We start from the raw sequence: 21,429 nt of genomic DNA on the forward strand, positions 1-21,429 counted from the left end.
CCTCTGGCCTTCCCAAACTTCTGGTAGGCCCATTTTTCACCCTCCGTGAGCCTCCATACGCACCCTTCACTTACCTGCATCAAAAACAGGCTGCGTGGGGACTCCTGGGAGGGGAGGGGTGGGGTGGGCGGGGCCAGCCAGGAGTGAGTTTGGGGGTTCTCTGAACTGAACAGAATCTTAGCCAGAGGTTCTCCCAAACCTCTGTCAGTCGACCCCTGAGTGGTTAGAACAACAGAGTTTTTAGCATTTTTCTTGTGCCTCACAATCTGGAGCTTTGATACTTCTCGGTTATAGAGATTGATGTTGCATGTTCTTGTCAATAAAGTCTTAAAGTTCTAAAGAGTACAGTATGAACAATGTAAGGTAGCTTGCCAGATAGCATTTCATCCTTATGCTATGAAGTCCCGGATAATCAACCCAATACAATAACAGGGCGTTCTTTAACAAAAACGTTGATGCGAATACATATCTGTCCTGGGATTCTTCCAGCCTGCATGCTTACCTCAAGACTATTGGCAATGAAAGATTCTAATTCTGGATCTTGGATCTTCTTAAACATGTATATAACATTTCACTGAGGGCCATAAATAGGACATGAGTATCATTCAGTCTAATCTGCAACCTGGACTTTAAAGACATAGTTGATTCATTTTATCCTCTCCAGTGTTCATTTAAACACAGTATCTTACCGTAGGACTCTGCCATCTCAGTAAGGCGGCTCCCTTAGGAGCTGATGGGTAAAATATGCCATTCTCTCTGGTGAGTTCAGGGATGAGGACATGTGGCATGATTTGCATGGTCAGAAGGGTTTTGGGACAAGTCATCCTATAACAAGTGGAAATTAATGCTTAATTCTCAGCCCAATGATATACTCATTATGGTACCAGAACAAGACAGATGCAAAGAGAATAGTTCAGTAAAGTGGAGAGAAAGATGTAAAAAAAAATGTTTTCAGTTTCTAAGGTAAAGGTTCCCCTCACACATATGTGCTAGTCATTCCCGACTCTAGGGGGCAGTGCTCATCTCCGTTTCAAAGCTGAAGAGCCAGCGCTGTCCAAAGACGTCTCTGTGGTCATGCCGCTGGCATGACTAAATGCCGAAGGCACATGGAATGCTGTTACCTTCCCACCAAAGGTGGTTCCTATTTTTCTACTTACATTTTTTACGTGCTTTCGAACTGCTAGGTTGGCAGAAGCTGGGACAAGTAACGGGAGCTCACTCGGTTATGTGGCACTAGGGATTCGAACCGCTGAACTGCTAACCTTCTGATCAACAAGCTCAGCATCTTAGCCACTGAGCCACCATGTCCCTTTTCAATTTCTATGTTTGGCTAATTGTTTACAAAAATGCCCAAAAGTTAAACACTAGAAAGAGTTGTCAAAAAAGTGGGCCTTAAGAAGCAAATAAAATATTTGATATCATTTAGATATTCTGGAATATATTTTCAATCATATAGGGCAGCACGGAAGAGACTGTGCAGTCTTTAGAGGGATCAGGAAATGTTTGTGCAAAATAAAATGAGGATGTTAGATAGAAGTCATTGAAGACAAAAAAAAATCTACAGTGATTTTGCCCCATAAAAAAATTAGGGTTGCAAAGGGTATATAGCTGTTTATTGCAATCATATTAGATTTATTGATGGTGAGAAACCTTGAGTATTTAATTTTTCAAGAGTCCAAAGTCTGTACAGTAATCCCTAAGCAAAGAAATCTAGATACAGAATCATAGAGAACGCCATGATGTCACTTAGCATTCTCTTAGAACAGTGGTTCCCAAACTTCTCCAGCCAACTCTGGGAGTTGAAGTCCACAAGTCTTAAAGTTGCCAAGTTTGGGAACCACTGCCTTAGAACACAGCAAATTTCATTTTAAAACAGCATTAAATCTGGCCCAATTTACAAACTATACATTTTGGAAGGCCTTTAACGACGGTGGTTCAATATCTTCCCATTAGCATGGTTGGAGAGTAAATACCACAAAATCCCTTCCAAAGGTTTTGTCCTTGTAAAGATGGGAGCATTGAATCATAGAATCACCTCCTGCTGTCCGTTCTGATCAGAGGTGGTATTTAGCCGGTTCGGATCGGTTTGGATGAATTGGTTCTGATACTTTTTCTCCACCCATTCTGCAGCTGTGGGCTATGCCCTCTCTTATCTGACTATTCCCCCGGGAGCATCTTTTTGCCCATATCTCAAGGTCTTTTTTTACATCACATTAAAAAATGTGACTGGACGAGTGTCATAGTCCAGCCTATGATGATTGCAAGACTTGATTGGTTGTTTCCCTGCTTCTTGCCTTTCACACCCATACAAGGAAGAAAGCCCTTGCTCGCCAGTTCCTATATGGTCTGGTCCACCTGTGCCTATCATTTCTAAGAATTATTCCTTCCTCATTAGACCCCCTTACTTTCCTGTATGAATGCACAGATTGCTGCCTTCATACTCTTCCCACATATCTCCACTAACACAACCTTTTCTTTCTCATTTTCTACTGCATCCTTGCTTTGATGTTACCATAATCAAAGCAAGAGGGAACAGCTTGTTCTTTCATTCCTATATTCATCATTAGGTCCAAGAAAACTTTGCAGCAAGGAAACTAGCAATAGCACTTATATATTGCTTTACAGTACTTTTATAGCCCTCTCTAAGTGGTTTACAGAATCAGCGCATTGCTCCCAACAATTTGGGTCCACAAATAGTTCAGTTAAATAAAAACAAATAGTAAATGCTGCAACTTAAAGAAGTAAAGTAAATGAATAAATAATAGGGGTGGGGAGAGGAGAGCTTTGCATTACTGTGGGCAGGGAGTGGGAAAATAAGGTGGGCATGGCTTATCTGGATGGGCAGAAACTGGAAAAAAAATCTACTGGGAGATGTAAGGCTTGACTAGAGCCCAAGCTTCTCAGGTTGAGACTTGTTCATGAATGATCAATTGCAAGAATATCTAAGAAGGAAAGTACCCTTTGCCTGTCCCATGGAGAACCTGGCAGTCTTTAATCTGGGTAGGAACTGAAAGGGTGCCCGGTGCAAATGATGGAGCTTTTAGAGAGGGTGAGAAAACACTGTTTTTGAAAAGCCCATTTGATTTAGCAGGGTATTATTGAGTTGACTGCAACATTTTTTTAGATGGGGGGGAGCGGAGGGGCTGCCAGGCCCTGCATTCAATCACCACTGCAGCTGTAACTACAAATTGAAATGAAGAACTGAAGACCATCCTTAAGATGCGCTTAAGGTGGCTCGGGTTCAAAAAACAGAAAATATCTAATACTTTTGGATGCATGGTAAAAAATACAACTTGGGTGCATCTGTGATGGACTGGAAATGGGGTGAAGATGACATCCTTTCTTCCTGAACTCTGAAAGTGTTAGGTGGCCCTTACTGGTGATTAAAGGTAAAGGTTCTCCCGCATATGTGTGCTAGTTGTTCCTAGCTCTGGGGGCAGTGCTCATCTCTGTTTCTAAGCCAAAGAGTCAGCTTTGTCCGAAGACGTCTCCATGGTCATGTGGCCAACATGACTAAACGCCGAAGGCACACAGAACACTGTTACCTTCCCACCAAAGGTGGTCCCTATTTTTCTACTTTCATTTTTACATGCTTTCGAACTGCTAGGTTGGCAGAAGCTGGGACAAGTAATGGGAGCTCACTACGTTACGCGGCGCTAGGGATTCGAACTGCTGAACTGTTGACCTTCTGATTGACAAGCTCAGTGTCTTAGCCACTGAGCTACCATGTCCCTCTACTAGTGGTTGGCCAAGCACAAATATGGATCTACCTATGTTGGGACTGCAATTCATTGCTAAAGGCACCGTTATCTGTCCCTTTTCACTACGCTCCCCCTAAACCATGCCAAAAATGCTAAGAGTTGCAAAAAGATTTTGCTATGTTTGAAGCATTCCCAGGTTCTTTTGTCCAAATATGCACAGATGTGAAGTGATAATAAAATCAAAATTTTAGATGTTTTCTTTCTTGTGTCACAGTAGGAAATCCCAGCCAGTTGTACTCTACCCTGAGAGAAAGTTGCCCTTTCTCTTTGAAAACTTTGCCAATGCCTTAAATGTTAATGGCCTGGCTTGTCTTTTTCTCAACGTCCCATAAAGGCCGAGGAATTTTGCTTTATGGGAAGCCAGGCTCCTTTCAGTAACTCCTTCTATAGCATTCCTACTCTGCAAACACATTTGTCAGGAAAACATTCTGAACACATTCCGGGTTGGCAGAAGAACTGGCTGGTGGCTTTGTACGGTTGAGAAACAAGATCCTTTGGGAAACCAGATCCTCCCCAAGCTTCCATCTATGAAGGAGGTAATCTCCGCGAAGGAAGTAAAAGAATTCCATTATGGATCTTGATGAGCGCGAACTTGGATTTTTCTTCTTCTAGGGCAGGGGTGTCAAACTCAATTTCATTGAGGGCCGCATCAGGGTTGTGTTTGACTTCTGGGGCTGGGGTGGGCGTGGCCAGGGTGGGCATGGCCAGCTTGACATTCATTCATGTTGGGGGCACCTGTGGCCTGAGAGCTCTGCCAGACAAAACAGGCTCCCGAGCTCTGTCTTTGGTTCGGACGGCCTCCTGCAACCCTCTGCCAGCAAAAATGCAGCTCAGGAGGGCCACGTTTTCACTGGCAGAGGCACCATGGGCCGGTCCTTCACTAATTCCAGGGCTCTCCTGCATGCTAGATCTAAGTACCCCATGGGCCAGATCTGGTCCCTGGGCCTTGAGTTTGGCACCCCTGTTCTATGGTATAAAGAATCTCATCAGGAGCAAAGTCTGGATACCTGACTCAAACTAGCTTTTAGCTTTTTTACCTTTTCTTAATTGCAAAATCACCTTGTCTGCATACAGTATCATTAGCACTCTCCTCAGAGGCCATATCTCCCTCATACCATTACCTGGAATAGACGTGGTATTCAGACGGTTCGGCTTGGTTTGGGCAAACTGGTAGTGCGACCTGCTGGTGGGCCAGATGCTGGGCACACCCACACACCCACCCCAGTTCTATGCTGCCCTATTTAGCCACGTTTTCAAAGCTATGTCCATGCGTGGAAGCCACGTGCATGACAAAAGCACATGTGCAGAAGGCGCACACGCTCACGAAGCGAGAGGGCGTGCATGGGGCTAACTGGTGGTAGGCTTCTTTGAAGCCCACCTCTGCCTGGAGTGACCATGTAACCATACATAATTGTGAAGTTATACCTGGTCCTTCCAGGAAGTGCTGCATAGGAACGGGAAAGTTTCTGTATGAGGCAGGGAGGGAGGAATTTGTATATTTAGGCAATATTTATTTATTTATTTTTTGCTATGGAGAGAAGACACAGATTAAAGTTACAACCAAGTATTTTTCAAAGTAAATGAAATAAACGATCCGCCTTAAACCGAACAGCAGGTTTACATCCTAACAGAGGTCGGTTCAGAGTAGGTAGTAACTCAGCTGCCCACGCCCCCAAACCAGTTTTATCGGCAGTGACATAGGTGCTGCTATTTTGTTCTTTGCTTCTGCGCATGCGCAGAAGCAATTTTTCACTACTGCGCATGCATGCATAGCACATCAAGCATGTGCATGGCACACATCAAGCATGCATGTGCCCAAAGTGCATCCCTGCACAAACTGGCAGTAAAAGAATCCAGAACCCACCCCTGCATCCTAGCAAGTCAGAAAAATCAGAATGTGAGATCAGAAATGTATTTATTTATGAGGGGGATTTGCCACCTGCTCCATTCCATAGAATCAGGGCAATTCACGTAAATTCAGGAGAAGAAACCAACAGTACATTAACATTTGAAATGAGTTAAATCAAACAATAAAAAAGATGAACCTAAAATCAAGCTAAATATGGCCAGCATCGCCATCTTAACTCAGCCATCCATGGCAAAAGGCCCTGTTTTTACCACTTTTCTAAAAGTTAGAAAAAGGGGGGGGTCAACAACTTGAAAATGCTAGGGCAGCCATAGAGATGACAATCATATCTCAATACTTAAAATGGACACCTAACATCAAAAAAGCACAAGAAATAATGTTCTTTCTGCACTAACTCAGAAAACTCAAACTGCCCAAAGAGCTGCTGATTCTGTTCTACAGAAAAATTATTGAGTCTGTCATCTGTACCTCCATAACTGTCTGATTTGGCTCTGCAACCCAACAAGACAGACACAGTTTTCAGAAGATAATCAGAACTGCAGAAAAAAATAGTTGCTACCAATCTGCCTTCCATTGAGGACCTGTACAATGCACGAGTCAAAAAGAGGGCTGTGAAAATATCTACAGACACCCACACATTCTGGACATAAATTGTTTCAACTTCTACCCTCAAAATGACGCTATAGGGCACTGCACACCATCACTCCGCTTATCATCTAATTCCCACAACACTGTCATATTACCTGCTAAGACTGTATTACTATTATTCTTCTCTTCCTTCCTAGTATCTATTTCTCCCCACTTATTATAACCATGTTGCTTATCTCTTTCAATTTACATTGTTTTTATTTGTTTCCTTGTATGATTTGATAGCTTATTAGTAACCTTGACTATCACTAATTGTTGTATCTTTTTATTCTTGATGAATATATTTTATTCTCCTTATGTACACTGAGAGCATATGCACCAAAGACAAATTCCTTTTGTGTCCAATCACACTTGGCCAATAAACAATTTATTCTATTCTATTCTATTCATTTTGATTCTACTCTACTCTACTCTACTCTACTCTACTCTACTCTACTCTACTCTACTCTACCCTACCCTACCCTACCCTACCCTACCCTACCCTACCCTACCCTACCCTACTCTAATTCTATTCTATTCTATTCTATTCTATTCTATTCTATGTCTAGTTGTCAATCCCGGTGACAACACCAGGCGAAAAAGTCCTTTCTACAATGTCCGGGACAAGCAAAATCTCCCTGTAGCAAAGAGTAATAATTCTGCCTTGTCAATCCTCTATCGACATTCTGGCAGTTGGCATCCTAGTAATATATTTATGTGAATGACCAATAATCATAGCATCAAAGTCTGAACCTCTTTAGTTATCATGGCTGGTAGCAATGGAAGCTTCGTTCTCCAGAATTCTTTTAATCTCACTTAAAGTCATCTAAATCAGTGTTTTCCAACTGCAGCAAATTGCATGGACTGGATAATCCTGGGAATTGAAGGCCACACATCTTAAAGATGCTGAGCCTGAGAATCACTGATCTATGCCAATGGCCAGTGAATAGTCAATACAGGTAGTCCTCAACATACAACAGTTAATTTAGTGACTGTTCAAAGTTCCAACGGCATTGAAAAAAGTGACTTATGACCATTTTTCACACTTAATGACTGTTGCAGCATCCCCAGTCACGTGTTCAAAATTCAGATGCCCGGCAGATGACTCATATTTATGACGATTACAGTGTCCCAGAATCCCATGATCACCTTTTGAAAACAAGGAAAGTCAAGGGGGAAGCCCGATTCACTTAACAACCATATTACTAATTTAACCACTGCAGTGATTCCCTTAACAGCAATGGCAAGAAAGGTCAAAAAATGGGGCAAAACTCACTTGACAAATGTCTCACTTAGCAACATAAACTCGGGTCTCAAATGTGGTCATGAGTCAAGGACTACTTGTATATCTGCGTTCTAAAGTTATAAAAAAGAGAATTTTTTAAAAAACGTATCTATTTTCACAGCTATAAAAAAAAGATAGCAGGAATATTTTATATTGTTCATTCCATTGAGAAAACGGATATACCATCTGCAGAGTACAGAAGGGTGTCTACGATATTGTGATCAACGCTGCAGCAGGTTTTTACATGTATTGAACATGTGATTCATGTAAAAAACAGGCAAGATTTCAATCACACTACTGTGGCCACCATTTGCCCCCCTTTTTTTACCATATTCCAAAGCACCCTTAAAAGTACAGTAGCTAATTTTGCACTCATGATACAAATACATGAATGAAAGTACAGAAATGTATTCATGTAGCTTGAGAAGGTCATAATCCTTTCTATGTGTAGCCTTAATAAGGAAAATTACCTGGTCCAAGATACAATCAGTGAGATGAAGGGGATTCAAATGTACTAATATTAGGCTGCATTATGTTGAGGATGTCTGGGAGGAAGGAAGGAAGGAAGGAAGGAAGGAAGGAAGGAAGGAAGGAAGGAAGGAAGGAAGGAAGGAAGGAAACTCTATGCTACTTTATTAATTTGATGCTATTTCTCCGTTAAATACCTCATTTTCACTACTGTCTTTTTGCTGAATGCTGTGAACTTTGCAGCTGTAAAAGTAATTAAAGTTAGAAGGAGGTAGTGCTGCTTGTTCATGAGAATGTGATAGTGTAAGAACTGACATCCTGGAAGAGAGAAAGTGCTTAAGAGTCTGCTGGAGGCAAGTGACTCCATCCGTGTGTTTTTCTCAGCCCCAGTCTGTTATCCATCATTCTCATCCCCCTTAGTGGTAATTTCCTATCCTGTTCTCTCCATTCCTTTCCTGATTACTCTGCATTTCTTGCCCTATGTGTTTTACCTTTGCATCTCATACATGTCTCCTCTCTCTGTGTCAACCTTTCATTTGGCTGTTGTGGGAAAAACACAGAAAGAATAACAGAATAATGGATGGGACCTTGGAGGTCTTCTAGTCCAACCCCCTGCTCAAGCAGAAGACCCTACAGTATATCAGTGATGGTTAACCATTTTGGTGCCGAGTGCCCAAAGCATGTGAGCATACATGAACACATGCCCCAATCCCCAAAATGCAACGTGAGTGCCCCAGTGGTGGGTTCCAGATTCCGTTCCAACCAATACGGTTGGAATTGCCCCGGCATCACCCACATGTACATGCACGCTGCACATGCATACATTGTAGCTAGAAACGATGCTTCCACAAGCCTCCGCAACACTCCAGCTGCTCAGCGGAGCGTCATGCAGGCGCTGTACACACCATGCTCATGCGTGGAAGTGCCGACAGCTTTAAAACACGATAAGGAGTGCGGGCGGGCAGGTGGGCCCTCCAGAGCACCATACCAGAATGGTATCTGGTGCTCCGGGCTGGCTCTGGTACGCCTGTACCAGGGTATATCACCTGCAACCCACCACTGGAGTGCCCCCAGCACATGCACCCCTGTTTTGGTTCCAGGCTTTTCAGGCCCAAAACAGGGCACGGGGTGGTGGTGGGGACTCGCGATCTGTGCAGTTTCCCCCAGCGCACCCAGGCTTTCATTCTTCCCTCCTGTGCCTTCCCCAATCTCACCTGTTTCACCCCAGCACGCCCAGACTTTCTCCTCCATTCCTGCCATGAAGAGGCACCTGCGGAGGGTGGAACCTGCAGAGGTCAGGGAAGGCACGGGCAGCAGGAATGCAGGAGAATGTTAGGGCGCAGTGGGGGATGAAAGGTAGGGCACCCTGGGGGAAATTGCGAAGATCGGTGGCCCCACACATGCACAGCAGACACCTGAAAACCAGCTGGCTGGAGGAGGTGTGTGTGCATGCGCAGTGGAGCTGGGCTGGGGCGATGCCTGGTGTGCCCACACAGAGGGCTCTGCATGCCACCTGTAGCACGCATGCCAAAGGTTCACCATCCCAGCCCTACACCACTCCAGAGAAGTGACTGTCCAGTCTCTTTTTGAAAACCTCCAGTGATGAAGCGCCACAACTTCTGAAAGCAAGCAGTTCCATTGATTATTGTTTGTTTGTTTGTTTGTTTGTTTATTAGTATTTATAGGCCGCCCTTTTCCCTGAGGGGACTCAGGGCAGCTTACATAAAATAAGGAAGGGAGGGTACAGACAATAGACACAAACAATACATAGAAGTAAAATAGTAAGCAACATTCATTCATCATTCGGGTGGGGGCAAATTATCTTCATCCCCAGGCCTGACGGGCTAGCCAGGTCTTTTAATTAATTGTTCTCAATGTCAATGTCTCAATTTCTCCATAGATCTAGGTTGCTTCTCTTCTTGATTAGTTTCTATTGTTGCTTTTCTTTCCTTTTGGTGTTTTAGAAAATAGGTTGGCCTCCTCTTCTTTTTGGCAGACCCTCAAATATTGGAATACTGCTGTAAATGTGTCCCCTAGTCCTTCTTTTCACTAGACTAGACATACCCACCAGAGGTGGTATTCAGCAGGTTATGATCAGTTCTGGAGAACCAATAGCGGAAATTTTGAGTAGTTCGGAGAACCAGCAAATACCACCTCTGACTGGCCCTGCCCCCATCTATTCTCTGCCTTCTGAGTCCCAGCTGATCAGGAGGAAATGGGGATTTTGCAGTAACCTTCCCTTGCCACGCCCACCAAGCTACGCCCACAGAACCGGTAGTAAAAAGAATTGAATCCCATCACTGCTTCCCACTTCTACAATGTTCTTCATATGTTTTAGCCTCCAGCCCCCTAAATCATGTTTGTTACTCTTTTCTTCACTTTTTTTCCAGAGATTCAGTCTCTTTAAAAAGGATTCTCTGCTCTCTGTATCATTCTGCTCTGAGCTACCTTGGTAAACTGTAGTGAAACGACTATGATCACATCAGGATCTAATTTAATAATCCATGTTTTCCATTAAGGTGGGACAATGTCTTTTGGCCTTATGTATGTCTTGTGATCTTCCGGTGCATCTTTCACTGGATAGGCAATTAATAGTGATCAAACAAACCTTATTTGCCATTGCTAATTGCCCCCTGCAATGCATCACAAAAGAGGAAATGGTGGGCATTTTCTGCAAGATGTTTTGAAAAGTTGGCTGGAAAGTGAAGAACTCACATAAGGCTCCCATACATAAGGAACGTAATCCTTAGCTCACAGTTTCTGGAAACTTACCAAAATTCTACAATGTTGATGCATTTTAGGAAGAGAACCATATTAGTCTATGGTAGCTGAAAAAAGGCATTAAGAATTGTTAACCTAATCTTATGTAGCTTCTTCTCTGGTAATACTGTACTACTAACCAGAGCATACAAAACCTTTGCTAGACCAATTCTCGAATACAGCTCATGTGTCTGGAACATGGACTGCATATCGAACATTAATACAATCGAGCGATTCCGGAGATATTTCACGAAGTCCTCCACTCCTCTGCTCGCAACAGAATATCTTATACCACCAGGCTTGAAATTTTGGGCTTAGACAATTTAGAACTATGCTGCCTTCGGTCTGACCCAGAGGTGGGTTCCTACCAGTTCACACCTATTCGGTAGAACCCATTTGTCAAATCTACCGAACCGGTTAGAAGAGGTTCCACCAGTGGACCCGGAAAGCAGGCCACACCTACAGAAGAGGTTCCAAAAATTTTTGAAACCCACCACTGGTCCTTGGATATGATTATTCTACACTATCATGCTCATATTTATAAAACTCAGTGCCTCTGTGAAAGGTAAGGATGACTACTGCCTTTGTGGTGCAATCAGAACATTGTGTGTGTTGAAGTTGTTTTAACGCAAACCAAAGATGCCTTTTAAAAAACAAGTTTACATCATATTCTTATGGATGCCAGTGCTGTGTGTGAGGTAATTTAAGGTGGTTCTGACAAGTGTCGTCGACATCTTCATATCCGGTCACATGGGCGGCAAGCCACTCCCATCCAGTCACATGGGCAGCAAGCCACTCCCACAAAGTAGGCCACACCCACAGAGTAGGTTCGAACAATTTTTGAAACCCACCACTGGTCTGACCTAAGCGTAGTACACAAAATTGTCTGCTTCGATGTCAATGACTATCTGTCAATGACTACTTCAGCTTCAACCACAACAATACACAAGCAGACAGTAGATACAAACTTAAGGTAAATGCTCCAAACACGATTTCAGAAGACACGACTTCAGCAACAGAGTGGTCAATGCCTGGAATGCTCTACCTGACACTGTGGTTTTGTTTCCCAAACCCCCAAAACTTTAACCTATAACTGTTCTACTGTCGACCTCACCCCATTCCTAAGAGGTCTGTAAGGGGGTATGCATAAGTGCACCAACAGGTCTACTGTCCCTGATCTACTGTCTCCATTTATTTGTACCCATTTACTGTGTTCATACTTATGTTTATACTTATACCTGTTATCTTTTACATGCATCCATTTCATGTATTCAAAATCATGTTCATATATGTTATCTAATACATGCTTGATGAAATAAATAAAATGAAATAAAAATCAGAAGAAGTCTGTAGCACCTTTTCCGACTAATACATTTTATTAAAAGGCACAGGCTTGCATACGCTTACCCCAAGGGGAAAAAGATTCTGACCCTTTGATCAATATGGTTAGCATTAAAAATTGCTTCAGTCAAAAAACCAGCTTGTTGAGTTGGTTATTCTATTTCAAACCCAGCAAACAAAATATACGAAATATAAAGTAATCATTTTTAAACAATAGATTAAAATCACTCCTAAAATGAATTAACAATTCAAAACTTGGAGGAAAGAGGGAATATGGCTGCCCTTCTAAAGATGGAAAGAGTATGGGTCAAGTGCAGCTTCTAAGCGGGCATGGCCATAGCAGAAGAAGACCTTATGGATCACCTCAATAAAAAGGTTCTTGTGCATTATAATATATAGGCAAGACCCATTACAGGAGAATCACTTCTTCAGATATTTGTCCTAGAAACTCTTAGAGCTCACAGTGACTTCCCAAAATCTTGACCAAGGCAGGTCTTTCTACACAATTGTATCTTCATATTGGACAACAATCTAGCATTTTGCATCCTTTCTGCTTCTGAATTTTTGTCAATGAAAACCCCATGTAAAAAAGCAAGGTAATATATTCTGTAGGTACCATATTTTTCAGAGTATAAGAGCACCAAGATTTTGAAGAGGCAAATTTTAAAAAAAGCTTTTCCACTATGCAGACCTCCCAAAAACAGCCCGTTTTCCGCAAAAACAGACCCTTTTTGTCAAAAAAGGGGCGGCATGCATAGCCTTTAGGAGGCTTCCAGAGTGCTCCTGGGGGCTAGGGGGGCAACAATGAGCAAAAAATGGCCCATTTTTCGCTCATTTTTGCCCTCCCCAGCCCCCAGGAGCACTCTGGAAGCCTTTTAAAGGCTATGTACAGCCATTTTGATGAAGGGGGCAGTGTTTTGGAAGGCCACAAATGCTGTATTCAGTGTATAAGACCCACCCAGATTTTCACCCTTTTTTTTTGAGGGAAAAAGGTGCATCTTATATTCTGAAAAATATGGTAACTGTCGATAGATACCCTTGGTTCAGAAATGACACCAATTGATGCCAATGTGGCATAACTTTGAAGGTGAGGGACTAGAAAAGGGAGGCCCAGGTTCTGCTCCATCCTGAACCAAGAAAGCTCGCTGGGTGACTTGGTTTCCACCCACATTACCTCCTGCAGCCAAATATGGGGAGTGCTTTGCATGCTGCCTTGAGTCCTGAATTAAAGGTATGATAGAAAAACTGGACAACTTCCTCACACATCTCAACAGTCTACACCCCAAAATACAATTCACCATGGAAATAGAAGCAAACAACCAGCTTCCCTTTCTGGATGTCCTAATCTACAAAAAACTCAATGGCTCCCTGGGACACACCATCTACCGGGGAAAAAAAAAACACCAACCACTACTTAAAAGCACTGTCAAACTGCTGGCAGCTGGCAAGTCAGCAAAAGTAGCTGCAATACCACATTCTAACCACTGTGCCACCATGGCTCTTTAACCTATATCTTATATTGTATCATGGCTGATGGGCACAATCTCCTGGACTCCATTTCTGTGTTTTTTCATCTAAATATTACTCTCACCAGCCTGCCCACGCACAGCAACACACCCAGTGCCCTTCAAGCCATGTGGAATTGCGACTTCCAACAACTCATCCAGGATGACTGGTGGCCACCCTGTCTGTGAATGACTAGAAGTTTCATCGCAGACATCTGGAAGGCACCAGCCTGAAAAGATCTTTTCTGCTTTCAAATTCTGCCATCTGTTTGTTCTTCCTAAAAAATACATGATTAATTAAGGGAGAAAAAAAATCAATGTTCTTAGAGGATGAGAAATAATGATAATGCTAATATTTTATTACGTCATGTGCTTTGTGAATACTGAAGAGCAGATGTTAAGGGCATGGAGGTACCCTCCCCTGTCCCCTTTCTAACGCCCCCCCCAAAATAAGCAGGGTGGAAGAGAATTAGTCTTCTACCACGATTCCTTCCAAAGTTATTTACCACAACACTTAGTCAGCAAATTACATAAAAAGAAAAAGAAAGGGTCAAAATTAGATGAGCACGAATAAATATATGCTGTTATCTATCTTAAATCTATCAATCCCCTGCCAAAATCTTGGTGTTAAATAACAAACCTTTGCAACAATGTAAAGGTAAAGATTCACCTCGCACATATGTGCTAGTCGTTCTCCGTTTCTAAGCCAAAGAGCCAGCACTGTCTGATGACAATTCTGTGGTCATGACTAAACGCCAAAGGCACACAGAACGTTGTTACCTTCCCATCAAAGGTGGTCCCTATTTTTCTACTTGCATTTTTACATGTTTTCGAACTGCTAGGTTGGCAGAAGCTGGGACATGTAATGGGCACTCAGTCGGTTACGCGGTGCTAGGAATTCGAACCGTCAATCTGCCGACTTTTCTGATCGACAAGCTCAGCATCTCAGCCACTGAGCCACCGCGTTCCCTTGCAACAATGTAGATTATTAAAATATCTGTCAGGAAGCAGAAAGTTGACATGGAAAGTGTCTGGTTGTCCAGGAACTGCTGCTCCATGGAAAAATAAAACGTTAACACAATTTCCTATAAAACCCTTAATATAAAAGAAAATGCCTTATTGGTTCTTTCTCTTATGTGCTGACAAGGGAACAGGTCACGAGCCCTTGAAAGTTTACAATATCTACCCTGTAACTGTAGTGAGTGCTAAAGAGAGCACTTTAAGAACCAGACAGGTGTACAGGTAGCCCTTGACTTATGTCCATAACTGTCAGAATTTGTGCCGCACATCCGACCAGCACACAAGTAAATGAACTTCAGCAGGATTCAATTATATATAGGAAACTTCTTTATATACAATACCATGCAGCCAATGGTGGGATTCAAATAATTTAACAACCGGTTCTCTGCCCTAATGATTTTTTCCAACATCTGGTTCACCAAACTGCCCAGAAAGTTAACAACTGGTTCTCCCGAAGTGGTGCGAACTGGCTGAATCCCACCATTGCATACAGCAGAAGTAAGCATACAAAATCAGGAAAAGAGAAGCAATATTCATAGAAGCAAGTCATTACAGAGTAGAGAGATACAGAGGCCTATGTATTGTACAGAAGCTGCAAAGTTACAGAGGCCAAACCAACTCTTATATACAGTTCAGCAAGTCTAAGTCATGCCCAGACTACAAACGTCTCTTATGGCCCCATACAAACAAATACTATGTTTCAGTTTCTAAACAGTCCCCACTGGCTGACCTGTTGCCATGTCTACCCAAACGGTCCCCATTGGCTGACCTGTTGCCATATCTATCCAAACAGTCCCCATTGGCTGACCTGTTGCCACGCCTATCCAAACAGTCCCCATTGGCTGACCTGTTGCCATGTCTATCCAAACAGTCCCCATTGGCTGACCTGATGCCACGTCTATGCAAACAGTCCCCATTGGCTGACCTGTTGCCATATCTATCCAAACAGTCCCCATTGGCTGACCTGTTGCCACATCTATTCAAACAGTCCCCATTGGCTGACCTGTTGCCATGTCTATCCAAGCAGTCCCCATTGGCTGGCATATTGCCATGTCTATTCCAGTCTATGAATATACTTTGACAATAACTGAGCCCGGAATTACATTCATAAGTTACAGAAGTCATAAGACAAAGCATCACATGAGTGGACCTGATTTTTAAACTTTTTTTTTGTGGTGGTCATTAAGGAAATGCTGTGGATGTTAGGCAAATCTATTTTACCCAATGAGAGGTTTTTTTGCTGGAAACCAGAAGTAAATGCCGGAAACTGGCAGGAAATGTTGAAAACGGTGGTCATAAATCTACAAGATGATACAAATGTCCATAAAGGTGAGCCAATTGCCAAGTGCCCAAAATGTGACCACTTCTTTATGGATGTGGGTATGGCTTTTAGAGGGGTCCATCATAACTTTATGTAGTCGTTAAGTGACTGGCCATAAGTCAAGGACTATCTATAGTGGTTAAAACTCCAGGTTAGAAACCAAGAGACCATGAGTTCTTAGATACAAAAGCCAAATGGGTGACTTTGTGTCACGTCACTCTCTAGCAGCTCTAGGAAGAAGAAGGTATGGGAAAACGGCTTCCAAAAATTTTGCATCAAAAGATTTGTGTCTGGTAACCAGCAATTAGCCCAAAGGTGCTTTTTCAAGAGGCAACTGGACTTTCTGGTTTTTCTTTGAAGATGTTTTGCTTCTCATCTCATTCTTCAGCTCAATGTCTTCAAGGAAAAACAAAAAAAAGTTCAGTTGCCTCTTGAAAAAGCATCTCTGAGACAACCATGACCTGGATGACTGAGAATCTCCATAGGCATTTAACCAGCAATTAGTTCAAATTTGGGGCAGCTCAGTTTCGCCTGATCAAAGTTGCGTAAAATGGTTTGAGAAGGCCCATAATAATGGCTTAAGGGACTTCCTGAGAAGAGCCCTCCAGCAGACAAGTGATACATTCAAGCCAATAATAAAATAGTACTTGCCTAATTCTGGTTTTTACTCTGGTCAGCCCTGTTTCCACCTAAGAGCTACATTTGAGATGCGTTCTGGATACCAAATATGGAGTTAAGGAATTTGGACTGAACAGGTTCCAGCAGACTAAAATTAAGACTATGGACCGATAGCTGCTCCAAATAATAACTGTGTTAAAGCCTTTGCCTTGTGTGTGATGATATCATAAAACTGTTGTGGTAGTTCATTGGGCCAGGCTACAAGGTAATCAGCTCAATTGTCTTGCACAGATCCATCCATAATCTGCACCAACACCATCTGGATTCTAAACTTATGATCCATGGAACATTTCATGGGAATGTATCTCTAGGCCAGTGTTGGCGAACCTTTTCGACACTGAGTGCCAAAATATGAGTGCCCGCGCGAACGTGTCCTGGAAACCAGAAGAGCAGCCACCTGGGCACATGTGCGCACCAGGAAGATGATCTTCCAGCATGCACACCGTCCAGCTGATCTTTGCACATGCATGCATGTCAGAAACTGAAAGACCAGGTGGCCAGTACATGCTGGAAACTGGAAGAGCAGCTGCCTAGTGCGTATGTGTATATCGGGAAGATGATATTCCGGTTTCCGCCATGCGCATGCGCATCAGCCGCCTCGTCTTTGTGCACACATGCATGCCAGAAACTGGAAGACCAGGCAGCTGTTCTTCTGGTTTACGGTGCTCCCACGTGCCTGAAGACCAGCTGACTGGCATGTCGGAACCTAGAAGAGGAATGAGCAACAACTCACATGCCCGGAGAGATTGCTCTGCTTGCCACTTTCAGCACGGGTGTCATAGGTTCGCCATCATGGCTCTAGGCACTAAGCAAGAAAAATGAATTCCATCAAAACTATATGGCAAGAATCCTTTTCTCAGGAGCTACAAGTTGTATAGTTCCCGCCGAAATGATCACACAGGATGAATGGCATTTATCAGATATCAGATATCTCCAAGAAAGAATTTAAACAAAGCAGAATATAATAGTACAGCATTTTTCAATTGTCAAGTGATCTAAAGGGTTTCTTACTCACCACCCACGATGAACCGGGGGGGGGGGAGGGGACCATCTTTTTTTCCTGATGTTTATAGGTCTGAAATATTTACATCCACATTTTTTACACATAAGTCTTCATGGCAGCATTCCAGTATAACACGCTTGTCAGAATGGAGGGCAGGGGGAGAATATGACTGGATAACCCTAACTTTTACATTCTAGCTATTTAAATCAAATGATATCATTGTTTTCAACAGGGAGGGAAACCTTATTCCTAATTGATTCCCCTTTGTGGAAAACAACTGTTGAGTATGTCATGGTAAGCCTGGTTTGCACAAATATGTTATCCTACTATATCAACTAATCTTTGAGGTTTAAAAAGAGTTGATTCCAAGATTTCAGAGGGAACACAACCGTATTATAAATGTTGACGATCTCCTGTATTTTGGGCTATTTTGTTTTTTTTAGTCCCCAAGAATGCCACCTGGAGGGGACATGCTACCTACAGGTATCATGATGGATTTTTTAAAACAAAAATAAAGTTTTATTGCAATTTTCCTTTTCCCCATCATACATACTTTATGGACAGAGTGTTGACTGGGTCACATTTTATACATCTTATTTGTAATCATAATTTCAGTATATTCTAATTTCCCCCTTCCATTAATATTCATCTCTTTTATATAATCTTTTATTTTTTCCCATTAATTCATTTAAGCTTACGTATCATTACTAAACACCTAATCTTTACAAATTAATCATTCTTGTCCATAATTTTGTTATGCCAACTTCAATCATATTATTCTCTTTACATATTTCTTTATCTTTTCTCATTTTATTTTTATACATAGTTAACCTCACTATGTCCTATATTTCATCTTCTTCTTTAAAATTTTTTTTCCATGTTTACCTTATTTCTTCTTCACCCACACCCAAAATAATCTCATGAATTCCTCTTTCACAATCATTATTTTTAAATTCCCAACATTGTTCAAATTACATTCAAAATTAGTAATATTATCCAATTATCTACTTTCACATTCCCATCTACTGATCTACCTCTCTTCTACTAACATTTTCCTTCTTATCCATCATCTCTTACTCTTTTAAGGATCCCGTTTTTTAGTGATTTCTTGATCTGCCTTTTATCCCTGACTGAAACACGGATTCTCCAAAGATTTGGACTCATTCATCCCCAGCTAAAAAAGTTCTTCGGAAGGAACTCTTGCCTGAAACCCAAAAGAGGCACTGCTTTAAGATGACCATAAATGAACTCATGGTCCAACTATGTGTAAACTGGCTCCATCTGCTCATCTGATTGATGAGGTGAAAATGGTGGTACATAACCATCAGTAAACCTGACAGACATTACCAAGGCAGAGTGGAGTGGTGGGAATTTTCCTGTGATTGGCTTGGAGCAGTCAATCTTTGGAGCTCTGTAGGTGGTCCTGCCAATTTCTGGCATCGCAACTTATTTATGCATTGTCCCACCTCCTCAGAGATTTTGTAAACAGACCATCTCTTATTTCACTGTTAATCTCCCTCCCCCCACTCCCCCCCACCCCGATTGAGGTTCTCAGCAATAGTGCTTCTTCCTCTTAGGAAAGCTTTGCCAAGACATTGTTTCTTTGTGTCCCATATTAGTTTCCAAAATAACATCTGCGAACAAGGAATCTGGATGGCAACGCAGAGCAATCTCTTCTCCCAGCTGGCTAAGCAAGCAAGAAGGAACTGAGGTGCCTCTTACTAGCTGCCTAATCCCATTTGTTTCCCCATTTATCTGATCCGCTCTCGAGGCTGCATTTGGCTTCTGTTGCTAGCAATTGTCTTGCTGGATATCTTATTGAATCACATCATCTTCAAATTATACACTTCATGTGCTGCTGCTGACTGTTTTCAATTTGGCTACTATCAATCCTGAAAGCTTCCAGTCACCGGGTGTGAAGTTGCATCAGTTGCATTGTGAAGTTACTTGTGCTGAATCTTCATTTTTTTAAATAAAAGTGGTACCCAGAATCTGATAGAAATTATTATGCCCCTGAGCTTGCAAAACATTATTTATTCTGCATTTATTACATTTCCATCCCACCTAAAAGTGGTGGGTATTGTTCACCTCCACTCAGGTTTTGCCACCCAACCAGCCTTGTGAATTGGATTAGGTTGAAATTAATTTAAAGTTCCTTAGGACAGGGGTCACCAACTTTGGCAAATTTAAGCCTGGCAGACGTCAACTCCGTGAATTCCCCAAGGAGTTGAAGTCCGCCAGGCTTAAGGTTGCCAAGGTTGGAGACCACTGCCTTAGGGTCACCAGGCTAAGTGGCAATTACCATTTGGCAGACATTCCCATCATATGAAGAAATAAACCCCATTGTAGGAAAATCCCATGTGCAACTGACTTCCTTGAAGCCAAGTTGGCTATATAGAAATGGATTAATGTATCTCTTCAGTAGTTATACTCCTAATGAATTGCTCAAAGTACCTATCTATTTCAGAGAGGGAGCAGCATACAGGAGGATAATCTAATTTCAAGCTGTCTAAGGAAAGCTCAGGCAAACAGACATGAAATCCCAAACACCAGAGAAGGGGAGAAGCTGAGCTGAAGAATTCTCCCGCTTTGGGCACTCGAAGATACTTTCTCCAATGCATCATTTGTTTAAATGCATCCCGCCGAATAAAAACCCTGACTTTGTACAGAGGCCACAGGCAGCTTAGTACACATATGTGAAAATGAAAGAGCACAGACCTCCGCCAGCAGTTGGTCAACTCTTCCCAAAATAGCTGTCTCCATTTGGTCTGCGGAGAGGCAGGCGGCAGGCAGCGGAGTGGATCTGTCCGCCTCCAAATGAGAAACCCTGGACTGCAGATCTGATGTCCTGAAGTACAGCAAGAGGCTCAGCACCAGAGAAAGTAAAGAGATTCCAGGCAGCCCTGAGCTCAGCAGCAGAGGTACCCTAGTACAGCATCTTTCTCCATCTCCTCCCGTCCTGGGATGTGCGAGGTAGCCCGTCTCCAAGCTACCAGGAGCAGCCCCTTTCCAGCTCTTCTCTTCTACCACCATTCCTTCCCTGGCCCCGAGAAGCAATAAATAAATAAATACTTGAATAAATAAAGCAGGAGTCTTCCTCTCAGAAGCACGCGGTCCGAGATGCAGGAAGGGGCAGCACCATCCAGAAGACTCCCAGAGCCACTGAAGCAAGAAAAAAAAAAAAGGACAGGTAGCAAACAAACAAAGAAAAAAATATATTAAAAATGGATGTAGAACCAAGTAGTGGGGAAGGAATGGATGTGTGTGTGTGCGTGCGTTGTCCCAAAGAGAGAGAGAGAGGGGAAAATATCAAACTTCAGAAAAGTTCTTTTGAGAAGAGAGTTGGATCAAAGTTGCTGTTGTTGCATTTCTTCTTTTTTAAGCTTCTTTTATTGTTGCTGATTTTCTTCCTCCCTCCCTCTTGGTCAGATGGTCAGATCCTGGGCAGAATAGGCAACAGCCTGTGCGTGAAGGTCCCCATTAGAGAGAGAGGTAATTCTCAACTGATTGCACATTGCAGTGTGACTGTTCCTGATTTCTCTGTAACATGACACACTCTCTCTCTCTCTCTCTCTTTCTCTCTCTCTCTCACACACATACACACTCGCACACACTGTCTCCTGTGAGTTGGCTGCACGCTGTTTCCCAAAGCAAGCCCTCCTCTTCTCCCTGCAATGATTTATTTATTTATGCAAAACCGCTGGGTGGGATTGGGTTCTCGGCTCCCGCCTACTGCCAAAGCCCCCTCCCCACTCCCTAAAGTGCCGTTTATCAGTCCTTTGAAGGTCTTACT

General features: G+C 42.7%; 1 protein-coding gene across 1 annotated transcript in view; it reads right to left on the reverse strand.

Moving 5' to 3' along the window:
- The window catches only part of COL13A1 (collagen type XIII alpha 1 chain), a 225,993-nt gene extending 205,122 nt beyond the window's left edge, over positions 1-20,871 (reverse strand). The window contains exon 1 of the mRNA XM_032232350.1: positions 20,355-20,871. Within this exon, the coding sequence (XP_032088241.1) occupies positions 20,355-20,669 (315 nt within the window). The 5' untranslated portion in view covers positions 20,670-20,871. The remainder of the gene's footprint in view (positions 1-20,354) is intronic.
- Between the last annotated feature and the right edge of the window lie 558 nt (positions 20,872-21,429).

Source organism: Thamnophis elegans, chromosome 15 (assembly GCF_009769535.1).
Source record: "Thamnophis elegans isolate rThaEle1 chromosome 15, rThaEle1.pri, whole genome shotgun sequence".
NCBI classification, from domain to species: domain Eukaryota; kingdom Metazoa; phylum Chordata; class Lepidosauria; order Squamata; family Colubridae; genus Thamnophis; species Thamnophis elegans.